The sequence below is a fragment of the Castor canadensis genome, chromosome 10 (assembly GCF_047511655.1).
Source record: "Castor canadensis chromosome 10, mCasCan1.hap1v2, whole genome shotgun sequence".
In the NCBI taxonomy this organism is placed as follows: domain Eukaryota; kingdom Metazoa; phylum Chordata; class Mammalia; order Rodentia; family Castoridae; genus Castor; species Castor canadensis.
Window position 1 is genome coordinate 73,263,247 of NC_133395.1, and position 14,357 is coordinate 73,277,603.

Genomic DNA, 14,357 nt, shown 5'->3' on the forward strand with positions numbered 1-14,357 from the left:
TAGCCTAGGCTGGTCTCAAACTCATGACCCTCTTACCTTAGCCTTTTATTTATGTAGCATTTATCTCTACCACTCTACATTTAGCATAAGCTACAATATGACAGAATTATCTTTTCATTCATTGATAGTTGACCTAAGCCATTTTGATTATAAGTGGATGAGGGTTATTTGTTTCCCACACAACTTTGCTACCCAACTTTTAATGAAATTAAGTATTAGAGTTTAATTCTAACATAAGTACAGACTTTAAGTATTTATGAATAAGCTAATACAAAAAGTTCAAACAGCCTTTGTAGGTATGGTAAATTGCCAGGTCTTTGTCCTTCGAGACAGCCTGACAACACTTTGATGAAAGGCTCACTTGAGGCAGAATTCAGCAGTATTCCAGAAATACAATTTTGTTACCATTACATTTCTCTGACCCAAGCAAACAGTTCTCTGACTCAGTGTCTGGACACAGAACCATTTAGGGATCAAGCTTTGGGTATTCCCAGAGAAGTAGATCACAGACTTTACTAGATATTTATACCCTATTCATAAAAAGAGGAAGGGGGTGGATTTAGAATATTTTAGCTAATCCAAAGTTCTTGTATTCTAGTGATTTCACCAATGGAGAGTATATTTTCAGAAATAAGCTATTTCATTATTAACTAAAAGTCTGTAGTTGATCAGAGAGAAAACATAGTTGAAGTACTTGTAATGACTTTTTTTTTTTTTCTGTTCTGGTGGTACTGGGGTTTGAACTCAGGACCTCATGCTTACTAGGCAGGCATTCTTTTGTTTAAGCCACTCCATCAGCCCTTGTAATGTTTTGTTTTGTGGTACTGGGGCTTGAGCTTAGGGCCTACACCTTGAGCCACTCCACCAGCTCTTTTTTGAGATGTTTTTTTCCCAGATAGGGCCTTGTGAACTATTTGTCTGGGCTGGCTTTGAACCATGATCCTCTTAATCTGTGCCTCCTGAATAGCTGGGATTACAGGCATGAGCCACCAGTGCCCAGCTCCTTGTAATGATTTCTTACATGCTTTGGAGAGTAGCCTGTGTGCAAGACCACCTAGGATATGATTTCTTGATCTGGGTCACTGTGCTTAGGTGTTGCTTAAATCATCCAAATGATTTTACATTTTCTGCCAAATTTTTTAAAGGTAAATTATATCATTACATTAAATATACTTTAAATCTTGTTATCTAGATTGTAAGCAGAGAACAAAGCTTGGCAATTACACCTATAATTTGTTGAGTGCTTATAATGTCGAGACAATCCTCAGAAGAGGTGGATATTAATTTCACATTATGTAGATGAAAATATAGAATGATTCAGTAAATTGATCCCAGATCACATTCACATTTTCTTTGCTGCTGCTTCTTTTTTTTTTTTTTTTTTTTGGTAGTACTAGGGTTTGAATTTAGGGCTTCATGCTTGCTAGGCAGGCATTCTACCACATGAGTCACTCCATCAGTCCTTTTTTTTTTGTGTTGGGTATTTTCAAGATAGATTTCCCCTTGGGCTGAGTAGCTAATATCTACATCAAGAAATGGAGTACTTTGGCCAGGCATGGGAGGTGGTGTGTGAAATCCCAGTTATTCAGAGGATTGCAGTTCCAGGCCAGCCCACAGGCTCTGAATTCAAAACTCAGTATTAGTTGAGAAAGAAAGAAAGAGGGGTGGGAAAAGGGAGAGAAACAAGGAAGAAGGGAGGAAGGAAGGAAAATATTTTGGTTTAAATTTTTAACAACCAGTCTACCATGACTGCACCAAAAAACTAACAGTATCATTAAATATACAATGTTTAAATTTCCCAATGTCTCATAAATGTCAATTTTTCCCAGTATAGTTCTTGAATCAGGAGCCGCATAAGTACACATTTTGCAACTGGTTGATGAATTAATCTCTTTTTTTTTTTTGGCCCTATGGGGTTTGAACTTAGGGCCTCATGCTTGCTAGGCAGGTGCTGTACCACTTGACTCACTCTGCCAGCCCCTTTTTGTGATGGGTTTTTTCGAGATACAGTCTTGCGAACTGTTTGCCTGGGCTGGCTTTGAACTGTGATCCTCCTTCCTTACTCTGCCTCCTCAGTAGCTAGGATTAGAGATATGAGCCACCAATGCCCCAGTTCCATTATCACATTTCCTTATAGTTCTAGAACTAGAACTTTTAGAAGTCTAGGGCTAACTCTAAACCTCAACTCCAGATTCTTTCCAATACCACACTGTCTTCAACATAAGTGTCCAAGACATCTTTGCTGATGATACTGAGACAGGTAGGGGGCTATACAGTTGTCCCTTGGTATTTCAGGGGATTGGTTCAAGGACCCCCCCCCACAGACACCAAACTCCTTGGAAGCTTAGGTCCCTTTATATAAAACGGTCTAGTTTTTATATGTAACTTACATGTATCTTCTCATATATGTACTTTAAGTCATCTTTAGATTACTTATCATACCTAATACAATGTAAATGGTTGTGATATTACATTGTTTAGGGAATAATGACGGAATTTTTAAAAAGTCTGAACTTTTCAGTATAGGTGCAAGCATTTTAGGCCTATATAGTATATATATGGCAGCAACAATGTAACATTAAAAAAAAAACAAAACCCTGCTTTCCATCCCTGTTTAATTGAATCTGTAAATGCAGAACCTGTGAGTATGGAGGGCCAGCTATGTAATAGTTTTGGTCATAGCTTTGGCCATAGCATATTTATGTGTAGGGTGATACAATAAAATAAAGATATCACATGCAGCTTCTAATTAACTCATAAATTCAGTGAACCTTTTTTTGTGGTACTGGGATTTGAACTCAGGGTCTCAGACTTGCTAGACAGGTGCTCTACCAGTTGAACCATACTTCAGCCCTTTTTGCTTTAGCTATTTTTCAGGTAGGGTCTTGTGGTTTTCTTTTTCTTGGGCTGGCCCAGACCAATCCCTCTACTTAATGCCCCCACCATAGCTGGGATGATAGCTACACACCACTGTGCCCAACTTTTTTTGTTGAGATGGGGTATTCTTAACTTTTTACCAGTACTACCTTCAAACTGAGATCTTTCTGGGGTTTTTTTTTGGCAGTACTGGGGTTTGAACTAAGGGCCTCATACTTGCTAGGCAGGCACTCTGCCACTTGAGCCATTTCACTAGTCCAAGCTGAGATCTTTCTGATCTCTGCCTTCTGAATAGCTGGAATTACAGGCATGAGCCATTGCACCCACCGTCATTGAAACTTTTGTATGAATTTTGCTAAGTAGTTCTAAGGTTCATTTGGTATGTAAATGTAACAAAGGCAATTTGAAAAAAAAAATGATGTGCTTATCCAATCTATCAATATATTTGAAGCTATAATTATTTAAAAATACAGCAGTTGGCAGACCATTGGAGAATCCAGAAACCTATGTATAAGAGAATTTAGTAGTGGAATTGCCATTTTGGATTAGTAGGGAAAAATGTTCAATAAGTAGTAGTAGGATATTTGACTTAATTTGGAAGAAAGTATTTGAAACCCTGCATTAAGCTGGGTACCAGTGGCTCACACCTATAATCCTAGCTGTGAGGAGGTAGAGATCAGGAGGATGGAGGTTCGAAGCCAGCTCAGGCAAATAGTTTGGGAGACACTATCTTGAAAAAAACCCTTCATAAAAAGGGGCTGGTGGAGTGGCTCAAGGGGTAGGTCCTGAGTTCAAGCCTCAGTACTGCAAAGATAAATATTTACATAAATAAAAAATAAAATAAAACCCTACCTTAATATCATTCATATTAAGTTATTCAACTTAATAACTTGTAGTTGGATAAAGACTAAAAGTGAAATGACCTTTTTTTTGAGGGTTTGGGTAATGTGGGGACTTTCTTACTACTAAGAGATAAAAAGTGAAAGAACTTGAGAAAACATTGCTTTGTTGTTGCCAAGGTTTTTTTTTTTTTTTATTTAAGCTATTGTGGATATGTACAGTGTGAGGCTAAATAATGCGCCCCTCCCACCCCCCAAAGATGTCCCTATCCTAATCCTTAAAACCTCTGTGTTAAAAGAGACTTTGCAGATGTGATTAAAGATTTTGACATGAGATAATTATCCTGAATTATCTGGGTGGGCCCATTGTAATCAGGAAGGTTCTTAATAAGAGAGAAATAAGAGGATCAGCCAGAAAGAGAAGATGAAGGACAGAAGCAGAGGTCAAATAGGAGAGAACATGCCAAAGGGCCTACAAGCTGAAGTATGCAGCTAATATTTAGAAGTTAGAAAAGACAAGGCTCTCCAGAGCCTCAAAAGGGAATACAGGGGCCAGGGTGGAGCACAAGTAAAGCTGCTGGGTAAGCACAAGGCCTTGCGTTCAAGTCATAGTATGCGAGAAAAAGAAAGAAAGAAAGAAAAAGGAGCACTGGCCTGTCTATACTTCCTTTTTAGTTTGGTGAAATTGATTTTGGACTACTGACCTTTAGAACTGTAAGATAATAACAAGCCACCAGGTTTGCAATAATCTGTCACAGTGTCATAGCAGCCATAGGAAATAATAAACTTATACTTTAAAAAGAGAGATGGGCTGGGTGCCAGTGGCATGCCTGTAATTCTAGCTACTCAAGAGTCAGAGATCAGGAGGATAGGGGTCTGAGGCCAGCTGGGGCAAATAGTTCACAAGATCCTAGCTCCAAAATACCCAACACAAAAAAGGGCTGGCAGAATTGCTCACGTGATAGAGCGCCTGCCTAGCAAAGGAGGAGGCCCTGAATTCAAACCCCAGTACTGCCAGTTAAAAAGAAAGATGAAAGAGGTTTTTTCCCTCCCCCGCCCCCTCTTTCTCAGTTTAACTCCATAAAAAAACTTTACCCTTCCTCACATAGTTGTCTTTATTCTTATTTCAAGGAGCAAATGCCTGGGTAAATGGTTTAGTACTAGGGGGATTGCAAAGCTATGAAGTAAATAAGGAGATACAGGGTTCTTGAAGTTCTTCAAGTTGTACTGAGATTTTTTTCTTTCTTTCTCTTTTTTGGTGGTTTTGGGGTTCTAAGTCTGGGTCTTGTGCTTGCTAGGCAGGTGTTCTGCCACTTGAACCATGCTCCCAGCCCTTGCTCAGATTTTTTGTTTTTGAAAAATCACTTTCCATTTTAAATGCATATGATGTATTAAAGAAGTAATGTGGAGTTCTTAGAAATTTAAAAAATAAACTCTGTTATAGGCCTCTTTTGGAGAATGGAGTTTACCTATTCATTTCTTAAATGAAAAGATAAAAGCAGAGTGCCTTAGTAATTCATGATTGCAGTATTTATTGTGCATCATCTCTGTAGATGAGGAGTTTGTTTATGATTAGTTGAGTGCCTCTGGTTCAGAGTTCTAACAGTGATATAATCAAGTGTTGGTCAGTGTTCTTCTCTGACAGTTTAAATTGAGGACAGTCTGATTCTGAGAACTCTCACAAGATTGCTAAGATGACCCTGTTCCTTGTGAGCAGGGTTAGGGTCTCTATTCCTTGCTTGCTGGAGGCTAGAAGTCTCACTTCCAGCCTCCAGAAGTTTTTTGGACTTCTCTCTAATCACATAACAGCTGGTTTCTTTCAGAGTGAAAAAGCAGACAAGCCAGAGTTTAAGACAGAAGTTGCTTTAAACACAAATAATAGTCCTAGAAATGGCAACCAATCACCTGTGCTGTAGTCTACTTCTTAGAAGCTAGTGACTAAATCTAGTCATATTCTAGGAGAGGAAATTATATTAGAGTGTGACTACCAGGAGGCAGGTATCCTTGTAGGCAATTGGTTTTGGGGTCAGGGAACTTATCTTGCCTTTTCTATTACTATCTGTGTAATGATAGCCTACCTTCTGAAATTATTTTCTTTCCTGGATTTGTTTGATAGCAGATTATCAGAGTTGTCTTGAGAATTAAATGCTGTCATAAATGTATAAAATGTTGGCCTGTAATAGGTTCTCAAAAAATAGCTATTATTTTGAGAAAATCAGTCACTGGACCTAGAATTGAAGTGTTTTTTTTGGGGGGCAGCACTGGAGTTTGAACTCAGAGTCTCACACTTGCTAGGCAAGAGCTCTTACTGCTTGAGCCATTCTGCCAGACCTTTTTTGTAATGGGTTTTTTGAGATAGGGTCTCCTGAACTATTCACCCAGGCTAGCTTCCAATCGTGATCCTCCTGATCTCTGTCTCCTAAGTAGCTAGGATTACAGGTGTGAGCCAGTGACCCACCTAGAACTCATATCTTTTTAAAAAATTAAATATTTGTCTTATTTAAAGTTCCAAGTTTAACATTCTGAGAATCCCTTTTAATACCTAACTTAACTAGAAGTAATTCTGTTTACAGTGTGATAGAAGAATTTTGAAAATACTAGTTTTCTTAAATAATTTATTTTTGGTTCAAATGTTTAGCATGGCATCAGATATCCCTAGAGTCATAGATGTAATTTTTTAAAGTTCCCAAAATAAAGCTTCATAGTTTCAGGTAATGGTAATTCAGTGAATTTGAAGATACATGCACAGTCAGTGATATCAGGGAGGAATAAATTTCTTCAAGCTAAACTTTTACTATAGCTAATTTATGTACTTAAGAAATTTGGTCTTCATAGAGATTTGTTCATGTTTGATATAGACCTGGCTTAATGATAAAAATTGATTACTGTCTTCTGTTAGTCCTTTTTTTCTTAAATTTGGAGAATTTAAACCATTCCTTGGACACAAAAACACTACAATAATTATGTATTATTAACATCTTAAAAATCATCTGCTAATAAAATAATGGAACAAAAAGGCATCAGGCATCTAGGAATGATGGTTTCTGGATCTCTGGTACTGTTGAATATATTAGTTGTGTGGTTAGGTATGATCAAAATTTCTCTTTGGGTGATTGGATTCTGGTTTAGAGTGCTAATATTATAGTATTTTATACTCTAGGTGTATCACTGTGAGAAAATATGCCAAGTATGGAAAAAAAGTTTTGGAAAAATTATGGCTGCTTAAAAAAGAAATTGCACTCCAATCCCCAAAGAAGCAAAGAAACAACCCAAGCCATTAACTTTCATTTGGTTTGTTTAAAGTAATTTGAACTTTAATTCTATAAGTGGAAATACATTTAAAATTGTTTAATTTTGATACATGTTTTATTTTTATTATAAAATATATATGATTTTATTAATAGTTGTGGGAAGGAGAGATGACATTTGTCATCTTTTTTTTTTTTTTCTTGTGCTGTGGCGCAAACTCAGGGCTTGTGCTTGCTAGGCAAGCACTCTTCTACTGAGCTAAATCCTCAACCCTCACACTTGTCATCTTTTTTTTTGGTGGATGTGGGGTTTGAACTTAGTGCTTAACACTCGCAAAGCAGACACTTTGCTGCTGGATCCACACCTCTGCTATAGTTATTTTGGAATTGGAGTCTCTTGAACTATTTGCCTAGGCTGGCCTTGAACCATGATCCTCCTGATCTCAGCTTCCCAAGTAGCTAGAATTACAAGTGTGAGCCACTGATGTTGGGCCACTCTGAACTCTGAATCTCACTGTGCTTAGAAATTTAAGCTACAATGGTAATATATTTTTAAAACAAGGCTTAATTATTATCAGTGACTTGATCTGAGGATTTATTTTTATTTATTGTTCAATAAGTAATTTCATCTAGTGATTTGATCCAGAGATTTAAAATTTGATTATATTTTGAAGAATCACAGGTTGTTAATCTTTGCCACAGGCTGATTTCTAACTCTTACTTGTGAGTCATATATGTTTGTACTTCATGGAAATGAGTTTACCAAAGCTGTCCTGGGTCAAATGTGAATTTTCCCAAATATGCTTGCTTGCTTAATCTTACTTGGTTTTTAGGTTACCTATTATACCAAATTGAGGCAATTGTAACTACCAAATGCAAATTCACTAAAGTTAAAACATGAGTAATAGTTGACATTATTTTGGGAGTGGATGCAGAATGTTTTTTAGAAGTTGTAATACAAATGTTGGTGTAAAAAGTTTTTGATACTGGCTCTAGTTGTGTACAGTAGGTATGAAGTGATGTTTGAAAACTGAAAGCCTTTTAATGTTCAGCTTCCTGTGCTATTCTGTTTGCAATGTACTTAAGGGTAAGTAGCAGAAATTCATTTATTAACCTTTCCTGTATAGCTTATTTCTCATGGTTATAGATTTTGTAAATGGAACCTTTATGATTTCTTTTATTAACAGAATTCTGCTTGGTCAGAGTCGCGATGGCATTGTGTTCAGCACTGATGACTATTTTCATCATCAAGATGGGTACAGGTATAATGTTAATCAACTTGGTGATGCCCATGATTGGAACCAGAACAGAGGTTTGTTTTGGGCCAAGTCTTCTGGGATAGAATATTTGATTAGCATCAGAAGAGCTAGGTTTTATTCTTGACTTTTTCTTGATTTGTTTTTTGCCAGCTGAGTGACTTTGGCAAACCATTTAAATAGTTCAGATCACAATTTCTTTTTCCATAAGAGTTGATGATGATTATTTTTGTTCTGTCTGAGCAAAGAATTTAGATAAACATGTTGTAAACTATAAGTAGTTTACTAATATAAGCTGGTAAAAGAATAGAGATGTGTGTGATATTTTGATAGGTATGTGATACTTCTTGATACCTTATAAAAATAAATTTAGAGAACTCTAATACTATTAATATATATTCCAAAAGTTATTTCCCCTGAGAATAATGCCAGTGTTTTCCAAGATTTAATGTAATGCTGTGAATGTTAAAACTTTTTCTCATTGATAATGTGCTATAAGAAACCTACTTAATACATTTTTTTTTTTTTTAAACACATAGGTCAGTTTCTATTTCTCTTTTTTTTCCTTTTTTTCAGAACTGGGGTTTGAACTCAGGGCCTTGAGTTTGCTAGCCAGGCACTCTATCACATATACAGTCAGCCCCCTTGAGGACTTCTTAAAAAAAACTTATTCTTGGGTCTCAGCCCCAGGGATTATGGTTTAATTGATCTGGAATGAGGCTAAATGTGGTATTTTTGTTTTTAAATTCTCCAAATGATTCTAATGTGTAGTCAAAACTAAAAATTATTAAATATTAATTAAAAATTATTAAATATTGCATACAATATGTTATTTTTAAAGGTAAATGCATTGATGATTAAACCAATAGCTCTTGTTATGAACATTTTTAAACATAGATTGAAGAAAAAGCTGGGTATAGTTGTTCATGCTTGTAATCACAGCACTCAAGAGGCTGAGGCAGGAGGATCTCTAGTTCCAAATCAGCCTGGGTAGGCTACATAGACCTTGTCTCAATTAAGCAAACAAATGAACATAAAAACTAGATTAGAGAAAATATAATGAATCTCATACACTGAACACCCCATATTATCAGTTATTAGGATTTTGACATGTGAGTTTTATCCTTTTTCTTTTTTTTTTACCACCTGTCCTCCTGTTTTTGTTTTTTAATTTGATGAATTTTTTTTTTTATTCATATGTACATACAATGTTTGGGTCATTTCTCCCCCATCCCCCCATGATGAAGTATTTAAAAGCAAATTCTAGCTGGGGTACATGCCTGTAATCCCAGTTTACTCAGGAGGCTGAGGCAGGGGGATCTCCAACTTGAGGCCATTGTGAGATGACCCACCATCCCTTCTCACCCCTCACCGAGTCTCCAAAAAACAAAAAACCAAATTCTAAACATGATAATTTTGGTTTTTTGATGGTACTGGGGTTTGAACTCAGGCCTTGCACTTGCCAGGCAAACACTTACCATTTGAGCCATGCCTAGCCTTACACATTTTACTTTATGCATTTCAAATTAACCTTCTTACTTAACTGCATCTTATTTAACTGCAATGCCACTATCACACATAAAAAGATAACCATTTCTTAGTATTATGTAATCCAGTCTGCAAATTTCTTATTGTCTTAAATGTCTTTTTTACAATTGTTTTGTTTGAATCAGGATTCAAACAAGGTCTTAAAAGTAGTTTTATGTTTTCTTTAATTATGTTAATCTATAGTAGTTTCTCCTCTTTTAACCCTCATACCATTATTGCAGAAACTAGGTCCTTCGTCCTAGATGTTCCATACCCTATAGTTGCCTTGTATTTTACTTGCTTTCTCTTATTTTTTTTAGTAAGTGGAAATTAGCTCTACTTAAGTTCAACTTTATTTTTTTTGACAAGCAAATGATAAAATTGATTGGTAGCTCCAAAAGGACAGCCTAGTTACCTCATAATCAAGTTTCCTATCAACCTTTTAGCTGATGATTTTATCCAACAACTACTTTTGAACTCAAATAAGAGTTGCAAAATGATGGTCTTCTAGGTCTGTCACTCCTATGTTTAGTAGCTAGAATGCTTCTATAATGAAGAACTTCCTCTCAACTAAAGCTACCACCTAGAGTTGCCCCAAATACAGTAAATACAAGAAAAACAGTACTACTTTTCTTTTTGATTGTCGATTTTTAAGTAATTTCAATGAGAATATTTTTGAGTAAGAAGTTTCCCACTGTTAACAGTTCATGGTTTTGAAATCAGAGTTTTTAGACCTCTTGGTCCAAACTGCTGGGATTCCACATCAAGTCCTACCACTTACCCCTGTGTATGGTACCCCTGTGTATGGTAATGGTGAAGGGCAGAGAAAGGAGATTTAGGAAATCAACTGTGGGAAGAGTCAAAGTAAGGACTCAACCCATGTTTGGCCATCTTTGGGTTACAAACATGAGATTTAGCTTTAGCTTTAAATAGACAAAGAATTAGGGTAGGGTGCAAAAGTTAAACGATCTCAGTTCCAGGTGTGGCCTGGTTGATCATTATCTCAGTTCTGGTTCTCCCAGTGTTCTGGAGACGTTACCACTGTCATCACTCTTTAGGGGATCAATCTGGTTCCCATGAGATTATTACTCGTGCTCCAGGCTATAGACCGGTCATTATATATGGGTAATTGTGTTCATTTGGAGGGTGGTCTGTCATACAAGGCTGTGGTGTTCCTTAGAGGTAGTCTTGTTCCCTTGTCATAAAGGCATTATCAATCAGTCCTGTCTTTGCTGAAACCCAAACAAAGTGGAGGCAGGGATGCCAAGCCTCCTGCTGTTAGTTTGTGGGCTCATGTAAGGAGTCAGTGCTTTGCAGCAAAAGCAGTTTAGGCATCTCTTACAGTTTCATAAGAATGTTCAAATGTTAAATAAATTTGATTGACAAGTAAGTTTGAGTATCCTTAATCTGAAAACCTGAAATGCCTCAAAGTAGGAAACATCTTGAGTCATGGAGGCATTTGAACTTTTGGATACTGAAGCATTTTGGATATTCAGATTAGGTATGTTTAATCTATAGTTTATGCAACTATTCCAAAATGAAAAAAAAAAAAAACCTAAAATGTGAAACATTTCTGGTCCCAGACATTTCTGATAAGAAGTACTCAACTTATATTGGTTTTAAGATGTTCTAGGATTTCTCCAACTATATTGAGGGTGGCATAAAAAAAAAATCTCAAATTAAAAAAAATTTTTTAATGCCATAGAAAATTGTTGTCCAAATCAAATAGTGATGATACTACAATTCCAGAAATGTTTAGAATTATTGACTAAAGTTAAAGGGAACAAGATTAGGTGAAATGAATGATACTGGTCAAGAAAGTATACCTTTGGTAGACTGGGAAGTTTGCCTGTGTGGGATGCTTTTTCTCCTTGCAGGAGTACCATAGAGTATTTTATTAACATGCCTATGCTGGGCTAGGAGCATGGCTCAAGTGGTAGAGTGCCTGCCTAGCAAGCAGGAGGCCTTGACTTCAAACCCCAGTACCTCTAACAAATAAATAAAATAGAATAAAATGTTTATGCCTTATAAATTATGTTAATTATACTCACAGTAATGGAACCATGGAATAGAATAATTATATCTGGATAAACTTGCTAGTTTCTTATCAGAGTAACAAATATGGACATTTTCAAGGTAATTTTTTACCTTTTCTAAGGTTAATATGTAGCAATCAGACATTTTGAACATTATAAGCATGGCATATTATTTAGGGCAAAATTACTCTTCAACAAACATTTATTAGTTAGCTTTAAATGCCAGGTACCTGTTGGCATCATGTTTATTATTGGAAGAATCAATTTCAGGGTTTGGTGGTAGAATACTTGCTTGCATAACATGTACAAAGCCCTGAGTTTTATCCCATGTTGCAAAAAATAAAAATAAAATTAGTTTTAGAAACATTTACAAATTGAAAACATCTCCAAGGTGCCAAGCGTAGTTTTAAGAAAACTGCACTTATTATTTGAGTGCTCAGACAGTTTATTTAGAACTCTAGTCTTATAGAGTGTATTAGACTCTGGTATCAGATGGTGATTATTCATGGAAAAAGGACTATCTTTTCACTCCAATGAATCAGATTTATTTCATTAAAAAGCTCCTCTAGACCATAACTCCTTAGATGTACAAATTTAGCTATTAGACATTAGGAGAAAAAACATTTTTTTTTGAGACAAAGTCTTGTTATGGTGCATGGCTGATCTCAAATTTATGAGCTCAAGCTATCCTACCTGAGCTTCCCAAGTAGCTGGGACTAAAGCCATGTACCCCACATCCAGCTCAGGAGAATTATTTAATTTTTTTTTTTTGTAGCTGTACAGGAGTTTGAACTTTGGGCTTTTTGCTTGCCAGGCAAGTGCTCTACCACTTGAACCATACCTACTTCAGCCCTTATTTTCAGATAGGTTCTTGTGCTCCTGCCTGGGGCCAACCTCAGATTGAGTTCCTCCTACCTCCACCTCCTGAGTAACTGTGATGGCCACCATGCCTCGCTTAGTTTTTGAGATAGGGTCTCGTGTTTTCTGAGTAGCTGAGATTATAGATGTGCACATCATCCCTGGATCTTAATAAAATTTTTTAAATGATAACTATATAGTATAAGTCACTATTTATGATTGCAGTGGAGCAGTAGGAGAGATAGTATCTTGGTGCCAACATAAACCAGCACTAATAGATGATAGTATCTATTGGGGACCTGATGTCTACATTTCTTTTGCTATTTAGAAATGTCTTCTCCTAAATATGTATTCCACCTTATTTATTCATTATTCCTTAATCTTTAGAATTCTATATAAATGTTTTCATCATGTTGAACTTAGTAGTTTGAATCCTAAGTCCCAAGAAAACTTCTTATCCTTGCATTTTGCCTCAACTTTTAAAATTATCAGAAGTTCTTTTTTTTCCTTTCCTGGTATACCTGAAGGCATATACACACTGCTGTCATAATAGTAGCTTGCTGTGACAGTGACTTCTACCTCATGGTAGAGGAGATGGCATTGAAATAGAGATAGTTTAGAATACATTTCCATTTTACTTCAACTTCTTGTTTGAGATCATAGTTCTCAGAGATACACAAAATCAGTTGAGCTGTGGTATTGTGCTTTTATTTCAAAAGCATTATTTGTAGGGGGGTGAAGAGGATTGAGGTGTGATATATATACATATATATATATATATATGTATGTGTATGTAAAGATGGCATAATAAAACCCATCAAATTCAGACATTCCCCTTTTGAAAAGCAGGGGAATGTGGGACAGGAAAGAGGAGGGTTAAGGGAATATAATGAAGGTTGTGAACTTGTTCAAAGTACACTATACATACTTTGGGAATTATCTCATTGAAACCCCTTTGTACTACAAATGTGTGCTAATAAAAGTAACAGCAGTAATAAAATCATTATTTGTAAGGAATAACAGGTAAACTTAAAATGCAAATATTCCCACCACGTAGAGATGACCACTTTCATTATCTTAATGTTCCTTGTACCTCTATATTTTGACTTATATAGAAGATCATATTTGACTATTGTGTTTCAGTATTTTAACTGTTACTGTTTTCATTTAACTATCTTTCTGTGTCAATAAATTTGCACATCTTCTTGTACCTAGTCTGTATTCAGATGTAATTTATTCCATTATCATCTTTATTTCCTATAAATGAAAATTAAGACTAGAGTGAAGGCTTTATTAGCTTACTTTCAACCAAATTTTCCTAAAATGTGTTTTACAGTTTGTCAAAACTAGCATCCATTCCAGAGAATGGACCTGACATGTGGGTTATGCCTCTTAATTCCCTTTTAATCTAGTGGAGTCTTTGTTTTATGGCACTGACTCAAGAAATTATACAGTTTTGGTTTTAAATATAAATATATGGCATATTTCTTAATAGTGAATATTTAAATTTTTTTTAACCTAATTTTTTTGTTTTTGTTTTTAAATATATTTTTTATTTCAGCAAAACAAGCTATTGATCAGGGGAGATCTCCAGTTATAATAGACAACACTAACACACAGGCTTGGGAAATGAAACCATATGTGGAAATGGTAAATCTGATATGAGACTTTTTTATTTTATTCTTGTCAATTTTTTTATATTCTGAAATTTTGGTT

General features: G+C 35.8%; 1 protein-coding gene across 13 annotated transcripts in view; it reads left to right on the top strand.

Moving 5' to 3' along the window:
- Positions 1–14,357, top strand: part of N4bp2l2 (NEDD4 binding protein 2 like 2) — a 113,749-nt gene that overhangs the window by 5,745 nt on the left and 93,647 nt on the right. For 5 of the 13 annotated variants that reach the window (XR_012436263.1, XR_012436265.1, XR_012436264.1 and 2 more), the window contains exons 3-4: positions 8,152–8,276; positions 14,203–14,291. Coding sequence is in view for 5 of the 13 variants with exons in the window: in XM_020176842.2 (XP_020032431.1) it covers positions 8,152–8,276; positions 14,203–14,291 (214 nt within the window). In the remaining 8 variants the exon portion in view is untranslated. Of the gene's footprint in view, positions 1–6,876; positions 7,133–8,151; positions 8,277–14,202; positions 14,292–14,357 lie in introns of those variants that run through there. The other 8 variants (XR_012436267.1, XR_012436268.1, XR_012436266.1 and 5 more) reach the window with 4 other exon arrangements.